We start from the raw sequence: 24602 nt of genomic DNA on the forward strand, positions 1-24602 counted from the left end.
TACTACAGCAGACTCACTACTACTACTACAGCAGACTCACTACTACTACTACAGCAGACTCACTACTACTACTACAGCAGACTCACTACTACTACTACAGCAGACTCACTACTACTACTACAGACTCACTACTACTACTACAGCAGACTTACTACTACTACTACAGCAGACTCAATACTACTACTACACCAGACTCACTACTACTACTACAGCAGACTCACTACTACTACTACAGCAGACTCACTACTACTACTACAGCAGACTCACTACTACTACTACAGCAGACTCACTACTACTACTACAGCAGACTCACTACTACTACTACAGCAGACTCACTACTACTACTACAGCAGACTCACTACTACTACTACTACAGACTCACTACTACTACTACAGCAGACTCACTACTACTACTACAGCAGACTCACTACTACTACTACAGCAGACTCACTACTACTACTACAGCAGACTCACTACTACTACTACAGCAGACTCACTACTACTACTACAGCAGACTCAATACTACTACTACAGCAGACTCACTACTACTACTACAGCAGACTCACTACTACTACTACAGCAGACTCACTACTACTACTACTACAGCAGACTCACTACTACTACTACAGCAGACTCACTACTACTACTACTACAGCAGACTCACTACTACTACAGCAGCCTCACTTACTACTACTACAGACTCACTACTACTACTACAGCAGACTCACTTACTACTACTACAGACTCACTACTACTACTACAGCAGACTCACTACTACTACTACAGACTCACTACTACTACTACAGCAGACTCACTACTACTACTACAGACTCACTACTACTACTACAGACTCACTACTACTACTACAGCAGACTCACTACTACTACTACAGCAGACTCACTACTACTACTACAGCAGACTCACTACTACTACTACAGCAGACTCACTACTACTACTACAGCAGACTCACTACTACTACTACTACAGCAGACTCACTACTACTACTACACCAGACTCACTACTACTACTACAGCAGACTCACTACTACTACTACAGACTCACTACTACTACTACAGCAGACTCACTACTACTACTACAGCAGACTCACTACTACTACTACTACAGACTCACTACTACTACAGCAGACTCACTACTACTACTACAGCAGACTCACTACTACTACAGCAGACTCACTACTACTACTACAGCAGACTCACTACTACTACAGCAGACTCACTACTACTACTACAGCAGACTCACTACTACTACTACAGCAGACTCACTACTACTACTACTACAGACTCACTACTACTACTACAGCAGACTCACTACTACTACTACTACAGACTCACTACTACTACTACAGACTCACTACTACTACTACTACAGACTCACTACTACTACTACAGCAGACTCACTACTACTACTACTACAGACTCACTACTACTACTACAGTAGACTCACTACTACTACTACAGCAGACTCACTACTACTACTACAGACTCACTACTACTACTACTACAGACTCACTACTACTACTACAGTAGACTCACTACTACTACTACAGCAGACTCACTACTACTACTACAGCAGACTCACTACTACTACTACAGCAGACTCACTACTACTACTACTACAGACTCACTACTACTACTACAGTAGACTCACTACTACTACTACAGCAGACTCACTACTACTACTACTACAGACTCACTACTACTACTACAGCAGACTCACTACTACTACTACAGCAGACTCACTACTACTACTACAGACTCACTACTACTACTACAGCAGACTCACTACTACTACTACAGCAGACTCACTACTACTACTACAGCAGACTCACTACTACTACTACAGACTCACTACTACTACTACAGCAGACTCACTACTACAGCAGACTCACTACTACAGCAGACTCACTACTACTACTACAGCAGACTCACTACTACTACTACAGACTCACTACTACTACTACAGCAGACTCACTACTACTACTACAGCAGCCTCACTCACTACTACTACTACTACAGACTCACTACTACTACTACACCAGACTCACTACTACTACTACAGCAGACTCACTACTACTACTACAGCAGACTCACTACTACTACTACAGCAGACTCACTACTACTACTACAGCAGACTCACTACTACTACTACAGACTCACTACTACTACTACAGCAGACTCACTACTACTACTACAGCAGACTCACTACTACTACTACAGCAGACTCACTACTACTACAGCAGACTCACTACTACTACTACAGCAGACTCACTACTACTACTACTACAGACTCACTACTACTACTACAGCAGACTCACTACTACTACTACAGCAGACTCACTACTACTACTACAGCAGACTCACTACTACTACTACAGCAGACTCACTACTACTACTACAGCAGACTCACTACTACTACTACAGCAGACTCACTACTACTACTACAGCAGACTCACTACTACTACTACAGCAGACTCACTACTACTACTACAGCAGACTCACTACTACTACTACAGCAGACTCACTACTACTACTACAGACTCACTACTACTACAGCAGACTCACTACTACTACTACAGCAGACTCACTACTACTACTACAGACTCACTACTACTACTACAGCAGACTCACTACTACTACTACAGACTCACTACTACTACTACAGCAGACTCACTACTACTACTACAGCAGACTCACTACTACTACTACAGCAGACTCAATACTACTACTACAGCAGACTCACTACTACTACTACAGCAGACTCACTACTACTACTACTACAGTAGACTCACTACTACTACTACAGCAGACTCACTACTACTACTACAGCAGACTCACTACTACTACTACAGCAGACTCACTACTACTACTACAGCAGACTCACTACTACTACTACAGACTCACTACTACTACTACAGCAGCAGACTCACTACTACTACTACAGCAGACTCACTACTACTACTACAGACTCACTACTACTACTACAGCAGACTCACTACTACTACTACAGCAGACTCACTACTACTACTACAGCAGACTCAATACTACTACTACAGCAGACTCACTACTACTACTACAGCAGACTCACTACTACTACTACAGCAGACTCACTACTACTACTACAGCAGACTCACTACTTCTACAGCAGACTCACTACTACTACTACAGCAGACTCACTACTACTACTACAGCAGACTCACTACTACTACTACAGCAGACTCACTACTACTACTACAGACTCACTACTACTACTACAGCAGACTCACTACTACTACTACAGCAGACTCAATACTACTACAGCAGCCTCACTTACTACTACAGCAGACTCACTACTACTACTACAGCAGACTCACTACTACTACTACTACAGACTCACTACTACTACAGCAGACTCACTACTACTACTACAGCAGACTCACTACTACTACTACAGACTCACTACTACTACAGCAGACTCACTACTACTACTACAGCAGACTCACTACTACTACTACAGCAGACTCACTTACTACTACTACTACAGACTCACTACTACTACAGCAGACTCACTACTACTACTACAGCAGACTCACTACTACTACTACAGCAGACTCACTACTACTACTACAGCAGACTCACTACTACTACTACAGCAGACTCACTACTACTACTACAGCAGACTCACTACTACTACTACAGCAGACTCACTACTACTACTACAGCAGACTCACTACTACTACTACTACAGACTCACTACTACTACTACTACAGACTCACTACTACTACTACAGCAGACTCACTACTACTACTACAGCAGACTCACTACTACTACTACAGCAGCCTCACTACTACTACTACAGCAGACTCACTACTACTACTACAGCAGACTCACTACTACTACTACAGCAGACTCACTACTACTACTACACCAGACTCACTACTACTACTACTACAGACTCACTACTACTACTACAGCAGACTCACTACTACTACAGCAGACTCACTACTACTACTACTACAGACTCACTACTACTACTACAGCAGACTCACTACTACTACTACAGACTCACTACTACTACTACTACAGACTCACTACTACTACTACTACAGACTCACTACTACTACTACAGCAGACTCACTACTACTACTACAGACTCACTACTACTACTACTACAGACTCACTACTACTACTACAGCAGACTCACTACTACTACTACAGCAGACTCACTACTACTACTACAGACTCACTACTACTACTACTACAGACTCACTACTACTACTACACCAGACTCACTACTACTACTACAGCAGACTCACTACTACTACTACTACTACAGACTCACTACTACTACTACACCAGACTCACTACTACTACTACAGCAGACTCACTACTACTACTACAGCAGACTCACTACTACTACTACAGCAGACTCACTACTACTACTACAGCAGACTCACTACTACTACTACAGACTCACTACTACTACTACACCAGACTCACTACTACTACTACTACAGACTCACTACTACTACTACAGCAGACTCACTACTACTACTACAGCAGACTCACTACTACTACTACAGCAGACTCACTACTACTACTACAGCAGCCTCAATACTACTACTACAGTAGACTCACTACTACTACTACAGCAGACTCACTACTACTACTACAGTAGACTCACTACTACTACTACAGCAGACTCAATACTACTACTACAGCAGACTCACTACTACTACTACAGCAGACTCACTACTACTACTACTACAGACTCACTACTACTACTACAGCAGACTCACTACTACTACTACAGCAGACTCACTACTACTACTACAGCAGACTCACTACTACTACTACTACAGACTCACTACTACTACTACAGACTCACTACTACTACTACAGCAGACTCAATACTACTACTACAGCAGACTCACTACTACTACTACAGCAGACTCACTACTACTACTACAGCAGACTCACTACTACTACTACTACAGACTCACTACTACTACTACAGACTCACTACTACTACTACAGCAGACTCACTACTACTACTACAGCAGACTCACTACTACTACTACTACAGACTCACTACTACTACTACAGCAGATTCACTACTACTACAGCAGACTCACTACTACTACTACTACAGACTCACTACTACTACTACTACAGACTCACTACTACTACTACAGCAGACTCACTACTACTACTACAGCAGACTCACTACTACTACAGCAGACTCACTACTACTACTACAGCAGACTCACTACTACTACTACAGCAGACTCACTACTACTACTACAGCAGACTCACTACTACTACTACAGCAGACTCACTACTACTACTACTACAGACTCACTACTACTACAGCAGACTCACTACTACTACTACAGCAGACTCACTACTACTACTACTACAGACTCACTACTACTACTACAGCAGACTCACTACTACTACAGACTCACTACTACTACTACTACAGACTCACTACTACTACTACAGCAGACTCACTACTACTACTACAGCAGACTCACTACTACTACAGCAGACTCACTACTACTACTACAGCAGACTCACTACTACTACTACTACAGACTCACTACTACTACTACAGACTCACTACTACTACTACAGCAGACTCACTACTACTACTACAGACTCACTACTACTACAGCAGACTCACTACTACTACTACAGCAGACTCACTACTACTACTACTACAGACTCACTACTACTACTACTACAGACTCACTACTACTACAGCAGACTCACTACTACTACTACAGCAGACTCACTACTACTACTACAGCAGACTCACTACTACTACTACAGCAGACTCACTACTACTACTACAGCAGACTCAATACTACTACTACAGACTCACTACTACTACTACACCAGACTCACTACTACTACTACAGCAGACTCACTACTACTACTACTACAGCAGACTCACTACTACTACTACAGCAGACTCACTACTACTACTACAGCAGACTCACTACTACTACTACAGCAGACTCACTACTACTACAGCAGACTCACTACTACTACAGCAGACTCACTACTACTACTACAGACTCACTACTACTACTACAGCAGACTCACTACTACTACAGCAGACTCACTACTACTACTACAGCAGACTCACTACTACTACTACAGCAGACTCACTACTACTACTACAGCAGACTCACTACTACTACTACAGCAGACTCACTACTACTACTACAGCAGACTCACTACTACTACTACAGCAGACTCACTACTACTACTACAGCAGACTCACTACTACTACTACAGCAGACTCACTACTACTACAGCAGACTCAATAATACTACAGCAGACTCAATACTACTACAGCAGCCTTACCTACTATACCTTACTACTACAGCCTTACTTACTATACCTTACTACTACAGCAGCCTCAATACTACTACAGCAGCCTCACTTACTATACCTTACTACTACAGCAGCCTCAATACTACTACAGCAGCCTCAATAATACTACAGCAGCAGCCTCAATAATACTACTACAGCAGCCTTACTTACTATACCTTACTACTACAGCAGCCTCAATAATACTACTACAGCAGCCTTACTTACTATACCTTACTACTACAGCAGCCTCAATACTACTACAGCAGCCTTACTTACTATACCTTACTACTACAGCAGCCTCAATACTACTACAGCAGCCTCACTTACTATACCTTACTACTACAGCCTCACTTACTATACCTTACTACTACAGCAGCCTCAATACTACTACTACAGCCTTACTATACCTTGCTACTACAGCAGCCTCAATACTACTACAGCAGCCTTACTATACCTTACTGCTACAGCCTCACTTACTATACCTTGCTATTACAGCAGCCTCAATACTACTACAGCAGCCTTACTTACTATACCTTACTACTATAGCCTTACTTACTATACCTTACTACTACAGCAGCCTCAATACTACTACAGCAGCCTCAATACTACAGCAGCAGCCTCAATACTACTACTACAGCCTTACTACAGCCTTAGTACAGCCTTACTACTACAGACTCACTACTACAGCTTGAATACTACTACAGCCTCACTACTACTACAGCCTCACTACTACTACAGCCTCAATACTACTACAGCCTTACGTACTACAGTCTTACTACAGTTTTGCTACTACTACTACAGACTCACTACTACAGCCTCAATACTACTACAGCTTGAATACTACAGCCTTACTACTATTGCCTCAATACTGCTACAGCCTCAATACTACTACAGCCTTACTACAGCCTTACTACTACAGCCTCAATACTACTACAGCCTTACTTACTACAGCCTCAATACTACTACAGCCTCAATACTACTACAGCCTTACTTACTACAGCCTTACTACTACAGCCTCAATACTACTACAGCCTTACTTACTGCTACAGCCTCAATACTACTACAGCCTCAATACTACTACAGCCTTACTACAGCCTCAATACTACTACAGCCTTACTTACTACAGCCTCAATACTGCTACAGCCTCAATACTACTACAGCCTTACTACAGCCTTACTACTACAGCCTCAATACTACTACAGCCTTACTTACTACAGCCTCAATACTACTACAGCCTCAATACTACTACAGCCTTACTTACTACAGCCTTACTACTACAGCCTCAATACTACTACAGCCTTACTTACTGCTACAGCCTCAATACTACTACAGCCTCAATACTACTACAGCCTTACTACAGCCTCAATACTACTACAGCCTTACTTACTACAGCCTTACTACAGCCTCAATACTACTACAGCTTGAATACTACTACAGCCTCAATACTACTACAGCCTCACTACTACAGCCTCAATACTACTACAGCCTCAATACTACAGCCTCAATACTACTACAGCCTCAATACCACTACACCCTAACTACTACTACAGCCTCAATACTACTACAGCCTCAATACTACTACAGCCTCACTACTACTACAGCCTTACTACTACAGCCTCAATGCGACTACAGCCTCAATACTACTACAGACTCACTACTACAGCCTCACTACTACAGACTCACTACTACAGCCTTACTACTACAGCCTCACTACTAGACTCACTACTACAGACTCACTACTACAGACTCACTACTACACTCACTACTACAGACTCACTACTACACTCACTACTACACTCACTACTACACTCACTACTACACTCACTACTACAGACTCACTACTACAGACTCACTACTACAGACTCACTACTACAGACTCACTACTACAGACTCACTACTACACTCACTACTACAGACTCACTACTACACTCACTACTACAGCCTTACTACTACACTCACTACTACAGACTCACTACTACACTCACTACTACACTCACTACTACAGACTCACCACTACAGACTCACTACCACAGACTCACTACTACACTCACTACTACAGACTCACTACTACAGACTCACTACTACTACAGCCTTACTACTACACTCACTACTACAGACTCACTACTACAGACTCACTACTACACTCACTACTACAGACTCACTACTACAGACTCACTACTACAGACTCACTACTACACTCACTACTACAGACTCACTACTACACTCACTACTACAGACTCACTACTACACTCACTACTACAGACTCACTACTACAGACTCACTACTACAGACTCACTACTACACTCACTACTACAGACTCACTACTACACTCACTACTACAGACTCACTACTACACTCACTACTACAGACTCACTACTACACTCACTACTACAGACTCACTACTACAGACTCACTACTACAGACTCACTACTACACTCACTACTACACTCACTACTACAGACTCACCACTACAGACTCACTACCACAGACTCACTACTACACTCACTACTACAGACTCACTACTACAGACTCACTACTACTACAGCCTTACTACTACACTCACTACTACAGACTCACTACTACACTCACTACTACACTCACTACTACAGACTCACTACTACAGACTCACTACTACAGACTCACTACTACACTCACTACTACACTCACTACTACACTCACTACTACAGACTCACTACTAGACTCACTACTACACTCACTACTACACTCACTACTACAGACTCACTACTACACTCACTACTACACTCACTACTACAGACTCACTACTACAGACTCACTACTACAGACTCACTACTACACTCACTACTACACTCACTACTACACTCACTACTACAGACTCACTACTAGACTCACTACTACACTCACTACTACACTCACTACTACAGACTCACTACTACAGTCTCACTACTACACTCACTACTACACTCACTACTACAGACTCACTACTACAGACTCACTACTACACTCACTACTACACTCACCACTACAGACTCACTACTACACTCACTACTACACTCACTACTACACTCACTACTACAGACTCACTACTACACTCACTACTACACTCACTACTACAGACTCACTACTACACTCACTACTACAGCCTCACTACTACTACAGCCTTACTACTACAGACTCACTACTACACTCACTACTACACTCACCACTACAGACTCACTACTACAGACTCACTACTACAGACTCACTACTACAGACTCACTACTACACTCACCACTACAGACTCACTACTACACTCACTACTACAGACTCACTACTACACTCACTACTACAGACTCACTACTACACTCACTACTACAGACTCACTACTACAGACTCACTACTACAGACTCACTACTACACTCGCTACTACACTCGCTACTACACTCACTACTACAGACTCACTACTACACTCACTACTACAGACTCACTACTACAGACTCAATACTACACTCACTACTACACTCACTACTACACTCACTACTACACTCACTACTACAGACTCACCACCACAGACTCACTACTATAGACTCAATACTACACTCACTACTACACTCACTACTACAGACTCACTACCACAGACTCACTACTACAGACTCACTACTAGACTCACTACTACAGACTCACTACTACAGACTCACTACTACAGACTCACTACTACAGACTCACTACTACACTCACTACTACAGACTCACTACTACAGACTCACTACTACAGACTCACTACTACACTCACTACTACAGACTCACTACTACAGACTCAATACTACACTCACTACTACACTCACTACTACAGACTCACTACTACAGACTCACTACTACAGACTCACTACTAGACTCACCCCGTCACTCACCCTCTCACTCACCACCTCACTCACCCCGTCACTCACCCCCTCACTCACCCCCTCACCCCCTCACTCACCCCGTCACTCACCCCCTCACTCACCCCCTCACTCACCCCCTCACTCACCCCCTCACTCACCCCCTCACTCACCCCCTCACTCACCCCCTCACTCACCCCCTCACTCACCCCCTCACTCACCCTCTCACTCACCCTCTCACTCACCCCCTCACTCACCCCCTCACTCACCCCCTCACTCACCCCCTCACTCACCCCCTCACTCACCCCCTCACTCACCCTCTCACTCACCCTCTCACTCACCCCCTCACTCACCCCCTCACTCACCCTCTCACTCACCCCCTCACTCACCCCCTCACTCACCCTCTCACTCACCCCCTCACTCACCCCCTCACTCACCCCCTCACTCACCCCGCCCCCTTCTCCTCCCCCTCTCCCTCCCCCCTCTCCCTCCCCCTCTCATGCCCCTCCCCCTTCTCTCCTTCTCGCTCTCATGCCCCTCCCCCTCTCATGCCCCTCCCCCTTCTCTCCCTCCCCCTCTCCTGCCCCTGCCCCTCCCCCTTCTCTTCCTCCCCCTCTCATGCCCCTCCCCCTCTCATGCCCCTCCCTTCTCTCATGCCCCTCCCCCTCTCATGCCCCTCCCCCTCTCATGCCCCTCCCCCTCTCATGCCCCTCCCCCTCTCATGCCCCTCCCCCTCTCCTGCCCCTCCCACTCTCCTGCCCCTCCCCCTCTCCTGCCCCTCCCCCTTCTCTCCCTCCCCTCTCCTGCCCCTCCCCCTCTCATGCCCCTCCCCCTCTCCTGCCCCTCCCCCTTCTCTCCCTCCCCCTCTCCTGCCCCTCCCCCTCTCATGCCCCTCCCCCTCCTCTCATGCCCCTCCCCCTCCTCTCCTGCGCCTCCCCCCTTCCCTCCCCCTCTCCTGCCCCTCCCTCCCCCTCTCATGCCTCTCCCCCTTCTCTCCCTCCCCCTCTCCTGCCCCTCCCCCTCTCTTGCCCCTCCCCCTTCTCTCCCTCCCCCTCTCATGCCCCTCCCCCTCTCATGCCCCTCCCCCTCTCCTACCCCTCCCCCTCTCCTGCCCCTCCCCCTCTCATGCCCCTCCCCCTCTCCTGCCCCTCCCCCTCTCCTGCCCCTCCCCCTTCTCTCCCTCCCCCTCTCCTGCCCCTCCCCCTTCTATCCCTCCCCCTCTCCTGCCCCTCCCCCTTCTCTCCCTCCCCCTCTCATGCCCCTCCTCTCCTGCCCCTCCCCCTCTCCCTCCCCCTCTCCTCCCTCTCCTCTCCTGCCCCTCCCCCTCCTCTCCTGCCCCTCCTCCTCTCCTGCCCCTCCCCCTCTCCTGCCCCTCCCCCTCCTCTCCTGCCCCTCCCCCTCCTCTCATGCCCCTCCCCCTCCTCTCCTGCCCCTCCCCCTCTCATGCCCCTCCCCCTCTCATGCCCCTCCCTTCTCTCATGCCCCTCCCCCTTCTCTCTTTCCCCCTCTCCTGCCCCTCCCCCTCCTCTCATGCCCCTCCTCCCCTGCCCCTCCCCCCCCTCCTCTCATGCCCCTCCCCCTCCTCCCCTGCCCCTCCCCCCCCCAGTGAGCCAGGCCCTGCGGGCCCCTTCGTGCCCCTCCCTGTCCCTGTTGGTGCTCCGTAGCCAGCGCATGGCCGTGGTGGGCAGGCTGGAGGGGGCCCTGGCCCCCTCGGCCCTGAGGGCACAGCTGGGCCTCGTGATGGAGCGCAACCAGCACCACCTGGACAGGGAGCACCAGCAGCGGTGGGTGACTAGTCACTCAGTCAGTCACTCAGTCAGTCAGTCACTCAGTCAGTCAGTCACTCAGTCAGGCAGTCAGTCACTCACTCAGTCACTCAGTCAGTCACTCAGGCAGTCACTCAGTCAGTCACTCAGTCACTCACTCACACACACAACCAGCACCACCTGGACAGGGAGCACCAGCAGCGGTGGGTGTGACTAGCCAGTCAGGCAGTCACTCAGTCAGGCAGTCAGTCAGTCAGTCACTCACACAACCAGCACCACCTGGACAGGGAGCACCAGCAGCGGTGGGTGACTAGCCAGTCAGTCAGTCACTCAGTCAGTCACTCAGTCAGTCACTCAGTCAGTCAGTCAGTCACTCAGTCAGTCACTCAGTCAGTCACTCAGTCAGTCACTCACACACACAACCAGCACCACCTGGACAGGGAGCACCAGCAGCGGTGGGTGACTAGTCACTCAGTCAGTCAGTCAGGCAGTCAGTCAGTCAGTCAGTCACTCAGTCAGTCACTCACTCAGTCACTCAGTCAGTCACTCAGGCAGTCAGTTACTCAGTCACTCAGTCAGGCAGTCAGTCAGGCAGTCAGTCAGTCACTCACTCAGTCAGTCACTCACACACACAACCAGCACCACCTGGACAGGGAGCACCAGCAGCGGTGGGTGACTCAGGCAGTCACTCAGTCAGTCACTCAGTCAGGCAGTCACTCAGTCAGTCAGTCACTCAGTCAGTCACTCAGTCAGTCAGGCAGTCAGGCAGTCAGGCAGTCAGTCAGTCAGTCACTCAGTCAGTCACACACACAACCAGCACCACCTGGACAGGGAGCACCAGCAGCGGTGGGTGTGACTAGTCACTCAGTCAGGCAGTCAGGCAGTCAGTCAGGCAGTCAGTCAGGCAGTCACTCAGTCACTCAGTCACACACACAACCAGCACCACCTGGACAGGGAGCACCAGCAGCGGTGGGTGTGACTAGTCACTCAGTCAGGCAGTCAGGCAGTCAGTCAGGCAGTCAGTCAGGCAGTCACTCAGTCACTCAGTCACACACACAACCAGCACCACCTGGACAGGGAGCACCAGCAGCGGTGGGTGTGACTAGCCAGTCAGTCAGGCAGTCACTCAGTCAGGCAGTCAGTCAGGCAGTCACTCAGTCAGTCAGTCAGCCAGTCAGTCAGTCACTCAGTCAGTCAGTCACTCAGTCAGGCAGTCAGTCACTCAGTCAGCCAGTCACTCAGTCAGTCACTCACACACAACCAGCACCACCTGGACAGGGAGCACCAGCAGCGGTGGGTGACTAGCCAGTCAGTCAGTCACTCAGTCAGTCACTCAGTCAGTCACTCACACACACAACCAGCACCACCTGGACAGGGAGCACCAGCAGCGGTGGGTGACTAGTCACTCAGTCAGTCAGTCAGGCAGTCAGTCAGTCAGTCAGTCACTCAGTCAGTCACTCACTCAGTCACTCAGTCAGTCACTCAGGCAGTCAGTTACTCAGTCACTCAGTCAGGCAGTCAGTCAGTCAGGCAGTCAGTCAGTCACTCACTCAGTCAGTCACACACACACAACCAGCACCACCTGGACAGGGAGCACCAGCAGCGGTGGGTGACTCAGGCAGTCACTCAGTCAGTCACTCAGTCAGGCAGTCACTCAGTCAGTCAGTCAGTCACTCAGTCAGTCACTCAGGCAGTCAGTTACTCAGTCACTCAGTCAGGCAGTCAGTCAGGCAGTCAGTCAGTCACTCACTCAGTCAGTCACTCACACACACAACCAGCACCACCTGGACAGGGAGCACCAGCAGCGGTGGGTGTGACTAGCCAGTCAGTCAGTCAGTCAGGCAGTCAGTCAGTCACTCACTCAGTCAGTCACTCACACACACAACCAGCACCACCTGGACAGGGAGCACCAGCAGCGGTGGGTGACTAGTCAGTCAGTCAGGCAGTCACTCAGTCAGTCAGTCACTCAGTCAGTCAGTCAGTCAGGCAGTCAGTCAGTCACTCAGTCAGTCAGTCACTCACACAACCAGCACCACCTGGACAGGGAGCACCAGCAGCGGTGGGTGACTAGTCACTCAGTCAGTCAGTCAGGCAGTCAGTCAGTCAGTCACTCACACACACAACCAGCACCACCTGGACAGGGAGCACCAGCAGCGGTGGGTGACTAGCCAGTCAGTCAGTCAGTCAGTCACTCAGTCAGGCAGTCAGTCAGTCAGTCAGTCACTCAGTCAGGCAGTCAGTCAGGCAGTCAGTCAGTCACTCACTCAGTCAGTCACTCACACACACAACCAGCACCACCTGGACAGGGAGCACCAGCAGCGGTGGGTGACTAGCCAGTCAGTCAGTCACTCAGTCAGTCACTCAGTCAGTCAGTCACTCAGTCAGTTACTCACTCACTCAGTCAGTCACTCAGTCAGGCAGTCAGTCAGTCACTCAGTCACTCAGTCACTCAGTCATTCACTCATTCACTTACTCAGTCACTCAGTCACACACACAACCAGCACCACCTGGACAGGGAGCACCAGCAGCGGTGGGTGACTCAGTCACTCAGTCAGTCACTCAGTCAGTCAGTCAGTCACTCAGTCAGTCACTCAGTCAGTCAGTCACTCAGTCAGTCAGTCACTCAGTCAGTCACTCAGTCAGTCACTCACTCAGTCACTCAGTCAGTCACTCACACACACAACCAGCACCACCTGGACAGGGAGCACCAGCAGCGGTGGGTGTGACTAGTCACTCAGTCAGTCACTCAGTCAGTCAGTCACTCAGTCAGTCAGTCAGGCAGTCACTCAGTCACTCAGTCAGTCAGTCACTCAGTCAGTCACTCAGTCAGTCACTCAGTCAGTCACTCAGTCAGTCAGTTACTCACTCACTCAGTCAGTCACTCAGTCAGGCAGTCACTCAGTCAGTCACTCAGTCAGTCAGTCACTCAGTCAGTCAGTCACTCAGGCAGTCAGTTACTCACTCACTCAGTCAGTCACTCAGTCAGGCAGTCACTCAGTCAGTCACTCAGTCAGTCAGTCACTCAGGCAGTCACTCACACACACAACCAGCACCACCTGGACAGGAAGCACCAGCAGCGGTGGGTGACTAGTCACTCAGTCAGTCAGTCAGGCAGTCAGCCAGTCAGTCAGTCACTCAGGCAGTCAGTCAGTCACTCAGTCAGTCAGTCACTCAGTCAGTCACTCAGTCAGTCAGTTACTCACTCACTCAGTCAGTCACTCAGTCAGGCAGTCACTCAGTCAGTCACTCAGTCAGTCAGTCACTCAGTCAGTCAGTCACTCAGGCAGTCAGTTACTCACTCACTCAGTCAGTCACTCAGTCAGGCAGTCACTCAGTCAGTCACTCAGTCAGTCAGTCACTCAGGCAGTCACTCACACACACAACCAGCACCACCTGGACAGGGAGCACCAGCAGCGGTGGGTGACTAGTCAGTCACTCAGTCAGTCACTCAGTCAGTCAGTCAGTCACTCGCTCACACACACAACCAGCACCACTTGGACAGGGAGCACCAGCAGCGGTGGGTGTGACTAGTCAGTCAGTCAGTCACTCAGTCAGTCACTCAGTCAGTCACTCAGTCAGTCATTCACTCAGTCAGTCATTCACTCAGTCACTCAGTCAGTCACTCACACACTCACACAACCAGCACCACCTGGACAGGGAGCACCAGCAGCGGTGGGTGACTAGCCAGTCAGTCACTCAGTCAGTCAGGCAGTCAGGCAGTCAGTCAGTCAGGCAGTCACTCAGTCACTCAGTCACACACACAACCAGCACCACCTGGACAGGGAGCACCAGCAGCGGTGGGTGTGACTAGCCAGTCAGTCAGGCAGTCACTCAGTCAGGCAGTCAGTCAGGCAGTCACTCAGTCAGTCAGTCAGCCAGTCAGTCAGTCACTCAGTCAGTCAGTCACTCAGTCAGGCAGTCAGTCACTCAGTCAGCCAGTCACTCAGTCAGTCACTCACACACAACCAGCACCACCTGGACAGGGAGCACCAGCAGCGGTGGGTGACTAGCCAGTCAGTCAGTCACTCAGTCAGTCACTCAGTCAGTCAGTCAGTCACTCAGTCAGTCACTCAGTCAGTCACTCAGTCAGTCACTCACACACACAACCAGCACCACCTGGACAGGGAGCACCAGCAGCGGTGGGTGACTAGTCACTCAGTCAGTCAGTCAGGCAGTCAGTCAGTCAGTCAGTCACTCAGTCAGTCACTCACTCAGTCACTCAGTCAGTCACTCAGGCAGTCAGTTACTCAGTCACTCAGTCAGGCAGTCAGTCAGTCAGTCAGTCACTCACTCAGTCAGTCACTCACACACACAACCAGCACCACCTGGACAGGGAGCACCAGCAGCGGTGGGTGACTCAGGCAGTCACTCAGTCAGTCACTCAGTCAGGCAGTCACTCAGTCAGTCAGTCAGTCACTCAGTCAGTCACTCAGGCAGTCAGTTACTCAGTCACTCAGTCAGGCAGTCAGTCAGGCAGTCAGTCAGTCACTCACTCAGTCAGTCACTCACACACACAACCAGCACCACCTGGACAGGGAGCACCAGCAGCGGTGTGTGTGACTAGTCACTCAGTCAGTCAGTCAGGCAGTCAGTCAGTCAGTCAGTCAGTCACTCAGTCAGTCACTCAGTCAGGCAGTCACTCAGTCAGTCAGTCAGTCACTCAGTCAGTCACTCAGGCAGTCAGTTACTCAGTCACTCAGCCAGTCAGTCAGTCAGGCAGTCAGTCAGTCACTCACTCAGTCAGTCACTCACACACACAACCAGCACCACCTGGACAGGGAGCACCAGCAGCGGTGGGTGACTAGTCAGTCAGTCAGGCAGTCAGTCAGTCAGGCAGTCAGTCAGTCACTCACTCACACAACCAGCACCACCTGGACAGGGAGCACCAGCAGCGGTGGGTGTGACTAGTCAGTCAGTCAGTCAGTCACTCAGGCAGTCACTCAGTCAGTCAGTCACTCACACACACAACCAGCACCACCTGGACAGGGAGCACCAGCAGCGGTGGGTGACTAGTCAGTCAGTCAGGCAGTCACTCAGTCAGTCAGTCAGTCAGTCAGGCAGTCAGTCAGTCACTCAGTCAGTCAGTCACTCACACAACCAGCACCACCTGGACAGGGAGCACCAGCAGCGGTGGGTGACTAGCCAGTCAGTCAGTCAGTCAGTCACTCAGTCAGGCAGTCAGTCAGTCAGTCACTCAGTCAGGCAGTCAGTCAGGCAGTCAGTCAGTCACTCACTCAGTCAGTCACTCACACACACAACCAGCACCACCTGGACAGGGAGCACCAGCAGCGGTGGGTGACTAGCCAGTCAGTCAGTCACTCAGTCAGTCACTCAGTCAGTCAGTCACTCAGTCAGTTACTCACTCACTCAGTCAGTCACTCAGTCAGGCAGTCAGTCAGTCACTCAGTCACTCAGTCATTCACTCATTCACTCACTCAGTCACTCAGTCACACACACAACCAGCACCACCTGGACAGGGAGCACCAGCAGCGGTGGGTGACTCAGTCACTCAGTCAGTCACTCAGTCAGTCAGTCAGTCACTCAGTCAGTCACTCAGTCAGTCAGTCACTCAGTCACTCAGTCACTCAGTCAATCAGTCACTCAGTCAGTCAGTCACTCAGTCAGTCACTCAGTCAGTCACTCACTCAGTCACTCAGTCAGTCACTCACACACACAACCAGCACCACCTGGACAGGGAGCACCAGCAGCGGTGGGTGTGACTAGTCACTCAGTCAGTCACTCAGTCAGTCAGTCACTCAGTCAGTCAGTCAGTCAGGCAGTCACTCAGTCACTCAGTCAGTCAGTCACTCAGTCAGTCACTCAGTCAGTCACTCAGTCAGTCAGTTACTCACTCACTCAGTCAGTCACTCAGTCAGGCAGTCACTCAGTCAGTCACTCAGTCAGTCAGTCACTCAGTCAGTCAGTCACTCAGGCAGTCAGTTACTCACTCACTCAGTCAGTCACTCAGTCAGGCAGTCACTCAGTCAGTCACTCAGTCAGTCAGTCACTCAGGCAGTCACTCACACACACAACCAGCACCACCTGGACAGGGAGCACCAGCAGCGGTGGGTGACTAGTCACTCAGTCAGTCAGTCAGGCAGTCAGTCAGTCAGTCAGTCACTCAGGCAGTCAGTCAGTCACTCAGTCAGTCAGTCACTCAGTCAGTCACTCAGTCAGTCAGTTACTCACTCACTCAGTCAGTCACTCAGTCAGGCAGTCACTCAGTCAGTCACTCAGTCAGTCAGTCACTCAGTCAGTCAGTCACTCAGGCAGTCAGTTACTCACTCACTCAGTCAGTCACTCAGTCAGGCAGTCACTCAGTCAGTTACTCAGTCAGTCACTCAGTCAGTCACTCACACACTCACACAACCAGCACCACCTGGACAGGGAGCACCAGCAGCGGTGGGTGACTAGTCAGTCACTCAGTCAGTCACTCAGTCAGTCAGTCACTCAGTCAGTCATTCACTCAGTCAGTCATTCACTCAGTCAGTCACTCAGTCAGTCAGTCACACACACAACCAGCACCACCTGGACAGGGAGCACCAGCAGCGGTGGGTGTGACTAGTCACTCAGTCAGTCACTCAGTCAGTCACTCAGTCAGTCAGGCAGTCAGTCAGTCAGTCACTCAGTCAGTCACTCACTCACACACACAACCAGCACCACCTGGACAGGGAGCACCAGCAGTGGTGGGTGTGACTAGTCAGTCAGTCAGTCACTCAGTCAGTCACTCAGGCAGTCAGGCAGTCACTCACACACACAACCAGCACCACCTGGACAGGGAGCACCAGCAGCGGTGGGTGTGACTAGTCACTCAGTCAGTCACTCAGTCAGTCACTCAGTCAGTCAGGCAGTCAGGCAGTCAGTCACTCAGTCAGTCACTCAGGCAGTCACTCACTCAGTCACTCACACACACAACCAGCACCACCTGGACAGGGAGCACCAGCAGCGGTGGGTGACTCAGGCAGTCAGTCAGGCAGTCAGTCAGTCACTCACTCAGACACTCACTCAGTCAGGCAGTCAGTCACTCAATCAGTCACTCAGTCAGTCAGTCAGTCACTCAGTCATTCACCCACACACACAACCAGCACCACCTGGACAGGGAGCACCAGCAGCAGTGGGTGACTCAGTCAGTCAGTCACTCAGTCACTCAGTCAGTCACTCAGTCAGGCAGTCAGTCAGTCAGGCAGTCACTCAGTCAGGCAGTCAGTCAGGCAGTCACTCAGTCAGTCAGGCAGTCACTCAGTCAGGCAGTCAGTCAGTCACTCAGTCAATCACTCAGTCACTCACTCAGTCACTCACTCAGTCACTCACTCAGTCACTCAGTCAGTCAGTCATTCAGTCAGTCACTCAGTCACTCACTCAGTCACTCAGTCACTCACACTCACTCACCCACTCACTCAGTCATTCACTCAGTCAGTCACTCACTCACACACACAACCAGCACCACCTGGACAGGGAGCACCAGCAGCGGTGGGTGACTCAGTCAGTCAGTCAGTTACTCAGTCAGTCAGTCACTCAGGCAGTCACTCACTCAGTCACTCAGTCAGTCACTCAGTCAGTCACTCAGTCAGTCACTCACTCAGTCAGTTACTCAGTCAGTCAGTTACTCAGTCAGTCAGTCACTCAGTCAGTCACTCAGTCACTCAGTCAGTCACTCAGTCAGTCACTCACTCAGTCAGTTACTCAGTCAGTCAGTTACTCAGTCAGTCAGTCACTCAGTCAGTCACTCAGTCACTCAGTCAGTCACTCAGTCAGTCAGTCACTCAGTCAGTCACTCAGTCAGTCAGTCACTCAGTCAGTCAGTCAGTCACTCAGTCAGTCAGTCACTCAGTCAGTCACTCAGTCAGTCACTCACACAGTCACTCAGGCAGTCAGTCAATCAGTCAGTTACTCAGTCAGTCACTCAGTCAGTCACTCAGTCAGTCACTCACACACACAACCAGCACCACCTGGACAGGGAGCACCAGCAGCGGTGGGTGTGACTAGTCACTCAGTCAGTCACTCAGTCAGTCAGTCACTCAGGCAGTCAGTCACTCAGTCAGGCAGTCAGTCAGTCACTCAGTCAGTCACTCACTCAGTCACTCAGTCAGTCACTCAGTCAGTCACTCACTCAGTCAGTTACTCAGTCAGTCAGTCACTCAGTCAGTCACTCAGTCACTCAGTCAGTCACTCAGTCAGTCAGTCAGTCACTCAGTCAGTCACTCAGTCAGTCACTCAGTCAGTCAGTCACACAGTCAGTCAGTCACTCAGTCAGTCACTCAGTCAGTCACTCACACAGTCACTCAGGCAGTCAGTCAATCAGTCAGTCACTCAGTCAGTCACTCAGTCACACACACAACCAGCACCACCTGGACAGGGAGCACCAGCAGCGGTGGGTGTGACTAGTCACTCAGTCAGTTACTCAGTCAGTCAGTCACTCAGTCAGTCACTCACGCAGTGAGTCAGTCAGTCACTCAGTCACTCGCTAAGTCACTCAGTCACTCGCTCAGTCACTCAGTCACTCGCTCAGTCACTCAGTCAGTCAGTCACTCAGTCAGTCACTCAGTCAGTCACTCAGTCAGTCACTCAGTCACTCAGTCAGTCACTCAGTCACGCACTCAGTCACTCAGTCACTCAGTCACTCGCTCAGTCACTCAGTCACTCCGTCAGTCACTCAGTCAGTCACTCAGTCACTCACTCAGTCACTCACTCAGTCAGTCACTCAGTCACGCAGTCACTCAGTCACGCAGTCACTAAGTCAGTCACTCAGTCAGTCACTCAGTCACTCAGTCAGTTACTCAGTCAGTCACTCAGTCACTCACACACACAACCAGCACCACCTGGACAGGGAGCACCAGCAGCGGTGGGTGACTCAGTCACTCAGTCAGTCAGGCAGTCAGTCACTCAGTCAGTCACTCAGTCACTCAGTCAGTCACTCACTCAGTCACTCAGTCACTCAGTCAATCACTCAGTCACTCACTCACTCAGTCACTAGTCACTCATTCAGTCACCCACTCAGTCACTCAGTCAGTCACTCACTCAGTCACTCAGTCAGTCACTCAGTCAGTCAGTCACTCAGTCAGTCACTCAGTCAGTCACTCAGTCACTCACACACTCGCTCAGTCACTCAGTCACTCAGTCAGTCACTCAGTCAGTCACTCAGTCAGTCACTCAGTCAGTCAGTCACTCACTCAGTCAGTCACTCAGTCAGTCACTCAGTCAGTCACTCAGTCACTCACTCAGTCACTCAGTCAGTCACTCAGTCAGTCACTCAGTCACTCAGTCAGTCAGTCACTTGCTCAGTCACCCACTCAGTCACTCACTCAGTCACTCAGTCAGTCACTCAGTCAGTCCCTCACTCAGTCACTCACTCAGTCACTCAGTCAGTCACTCAGTCAGTCACTCAGTCAGTCAGTCACTCAGTCAGTCAGTCAGTCACTCAGTCGGTCACTCAGTCACTCACACACTCGCTCAGTCACTCAGTCAGTCACTCAGTCAGTCACTCAGTCACTCAGTCACTCAGTCAGTCACTCAGTCAGTCACTCAGTCAGTCAGTCACTCAGTCACTCACTCAGTCACTCAGTCAGTCACTCACTCAGTCACTCACTCAGTCACTCAGTCAGTCACTCACTCAGTCACTCAGTCAGTCACTCAGTCAGTCAGTCACTCGCTCAGTCACTCACTCAGTCACTCAGTCAGTCACTCACTCAGTCACTCACTCACCCACTCACTCAGTCACTCAGTCAGTCACTCACTCACCCACTCACTCAGTCACTCACCCACTGCCTTGTTAGTCACTGTGTGTGTGTGTGGTAGTCACTGTGTGTGTGGTATTCACTGTGTGTGTGTGTGGTAGGCACTGTGTGTGTGGTAGTCACTGTGTGTGTGTGGTAGTCACTGTGTGTGTGTGTGTGTGGTAGTCACTCTGTATGTGTGTGGTAGTCACTCTGTGTGTGTGTGGTAGTCACTGTGTGTGTGTGGTAGTCACTGTGTGTGTGGTAGTCACTGTGTGAGTGTGTGGTAGTCACTGTGTGTGTGTGTGGTAGTCACTGTGTGTGTGTGGTAGTCACTGTGTGTGTGTGTGTGGTAGTCACTGTGTGTGTGGTAGTCACTGTGTGTGTGGTAGTCACTGTGTGTGTGGTAGTCACTGTGTGTGTGTGGTAGTCACTGTGTGTGTGGTAGTCACTGTGTGTGTGTGTGGTAGTCACTGTGTGTGTGGTAGTCACTGTGTGTGTGTTAGTCACTGTGTGTGTGGTAGTCACTGTGTGTGTGTGGTAGTCACTGTGTGTGTGTGGTAGTCACTGTGTGTGTGTGTGGTAGTCACTGTGTGTGTGTGGTAGTCACTGTGTGTGTGTGGTAGTCACTGTGTGTGTGTGTTAGTCACTGTGTGTGTGTGGTAGTCACTGTGTGTGTGGTAGTCACTGTGTGTGTGGTAGTCACTGTGTGTGTGGTAGTCACTGTGTGTGTGGTAGTCACTCTGTGTGTGTGGTAGTCACTCTGTGTGTGTGGTAGTCACTGTGTGTGTGTGGTAGTCACTGTGTGTGTGTGTGGTAGTCACTGTGTGTGTGTGGTAGTCACTGTGTGTGTGTGTGGTAGTCACTGTGTGTGTGTGTGGTAGTCACTGTGTGTGTGTGGTAGTCACTGTGTGTGTGGTAGTCACTGTGTGTGTGTGGTAGTCACTGTGTGTGTGTGGTAGTCACTGTGTGTGTGGTAGTCACTGTGTGTGTGGTAGTCACTGTGTGTGTGTGGTAGTCACTGTGTGTGTGTGTGTGGTAGTCACTGCGTGTGTGGTAGTCACTGTGTGTGTGGTAGTCACTGTGTGTGTGGTAGTCACTGTGTGTGTGGTAGTCACTGTGTGTGTGTGGTAGTCACTGTGTGTGTGTGTTAGTCACTGTGTGTGTGTTAGTCACTGTGTGTGTGTGTGGTAGTCACTGTGTGTGTGGTAGTCACTGTGTGTGTGTGTGGTAGTCACTGTGTGTGTGTGGTAGTCACTGTGTGTGTGTGTGGTAGTCACTGTGTGTGTGGTAGTCACTGTGTGTGTGGTAGTCACTGTGTGTGTGGTAGTCACTGTGTGTGTGTGTGGTAGTCACTGTGTGTGTGGTAGTCACTGTGTGTGTGTGGTAGTCACTGTGTGTGTGTGTGTTAGTCACTGTGTGTGTGGTAGTCACTGTGTGTGTGTGTGGTAGTCACTGTGTGTGTGTGGTAGTCACTCTGTGTGTGTGGTAGTCACTGTGTGTGTGTGTGGTAGTCACTCTGTGTGTGTGGTAGTCACTGTGTGTGTGTGTTAGTCACTGTGTGTGTGGTAGTCACTGTGTGTGTGGTAGTCACTCTGTGTGTGTGGTAGTCACTGTGTGTGTGGTAGTCACTGTGTGTGTGTGTGGTAGTCACTGTGTGTGGTAGTCACTCTGTGTGGTAGTCACTGTGTGTGTGGTAGTCACTGTGTGTGTGTGGTAGTCACTGTGTGTGTGTGTGGTAGTCACTGCGTGTGTGGTAGTCACTGTGTGTGTGGTAGTCACTGTGTGTGTGGTAGTCACTGTGTGTGTGGTAGTCACTGTGTGTGTGTGGTAGTCACTGTGTGTGTGTGTTAGTCACTGTGTGTGTGTTAGTCACTGTGTGTGTGTGTGGTAGTCACTGTGTGTGTGTGTGTGGTAGTCACTGTGTGTGTGTGGTAGTCACTGTGTGTGTGTGTGTGGTAGTCACTGTGTGTGTGGTAGTCACTGTGTGTGTGGTAGTCACTGTGTGTGTGGTAGTCACTCTGTGTGTGTGGTAGTCACTGTGTGTGTGGTAGTCACTGTGTGTGTGTGTGGTAGTCACTGTGTGTGGTAGTCACTCTGTGTGGTAGTCACTGTGTGTGTGGTAGTCACTGTGTGTGTGTGGTAGTCACTGTGTGTGTGTGTGTGGTAGTCACTGCGTGTGTGGTAGTCACTGTGTGTGTGGTAGTCACTGTGTGTGTGGTAGTCACTGTGTGTGTGGTAGTCACTGTGTGTGTGTGGTAGTCACTGTGTGTGTGTGTTAGTCACTGTGTGTGTGTTAGTCACTGTGTGTGTGTGTGGTAGTCACTGTGTGTGTGTGTGTGGTAGTCACTGTGTGTGTGTGGTAGTCACTGTGTGTGTGTGTGTGGTAGTCACTGTGTGTGTGGTAGTCACTGTGTGTGTGGTAGTCACTGTGTGTGTGGTAGTCACTGTGTGTGTGTGTGGTAGTCACTGTGTGTGTGGTAGTCACTGTGTGTGTGTGGTAGTCACTGTGTGTGTGTGTGTGGTAGTCACTGTGTGTGTGGTAGTCACTGTGTGTGTGTTAGTCACTGTGTGTGTGGTAGTCACTGTGTGTGTGTGGTAGTCACTGTGTGTGTGTGGTAGTCACTGTGTGTGTGTGGTAGTCACTGTGTGTGTGTGTGTTAGTCACTGTGTGTGTGTGGTAGTCACTGTGTGTGTGGTAGTCACTGTGTGTGTGGTAGTCACTGTGTGTGTGGTAGTCACTCTGTGTGTGTGGTAGTCACTCTGTGTGTGTGGTAGTCACTCTGTGTGTGTGGTAGTCACTGTGTGTGTGTGTGGTAGTCACTGTGTGTGTGTGGTAGTCACTGTGTGTGTGTGGTAGTCACTGTGTGTGTGTGGTAGTCACTGTGTGTGTGGTAGTCACTGTGT

At 49.8% G+C, this 24602-nt stretch overlaps 1 protein-coding gene across 1 annotated transcript in view; it reads left to right on the top strand.

The window, feature by feature from the left end:
- The window catches only part of LOC116938298 (FAS-associated factor 2-A-like), a 103567-nt gene that overhangs the window by 34229 nt on the left and 44736 nt on the right, over positions 1 to 24602 (top strand). Inside the window, exon 5 of the mRNA XM_076058984.1 lies at positions 11823 to 12000. Within this exon, the coding sequence (XP_075915099.1) occupies positions 11888 to 12000 (113 nt within the window). The 5' untranslated portion in view covers positions 11823 to 11887. The remainder of the gene's footprint in view (positions 1 to 11822; positions 12001 to 24602) is intronic.

This window comes from Petromyzon marinus (assembly GCF_048934315.1).
Source record: "Petromyzon marinus isolate PM22_M1 ecotype Great Lakes invasive population chromosome 83 unlocalized genomic scaffold, UKy_Petmar_22M1.pri1.0 chr83_unloc.2, whole genome shotgun sequence".
NCBI lineage: Eukaryota > Metazoa > Chordata > Hyperoartia > Petromyzontiformes > Petromyzontidae > Petromyzon > Petromyzon marinus.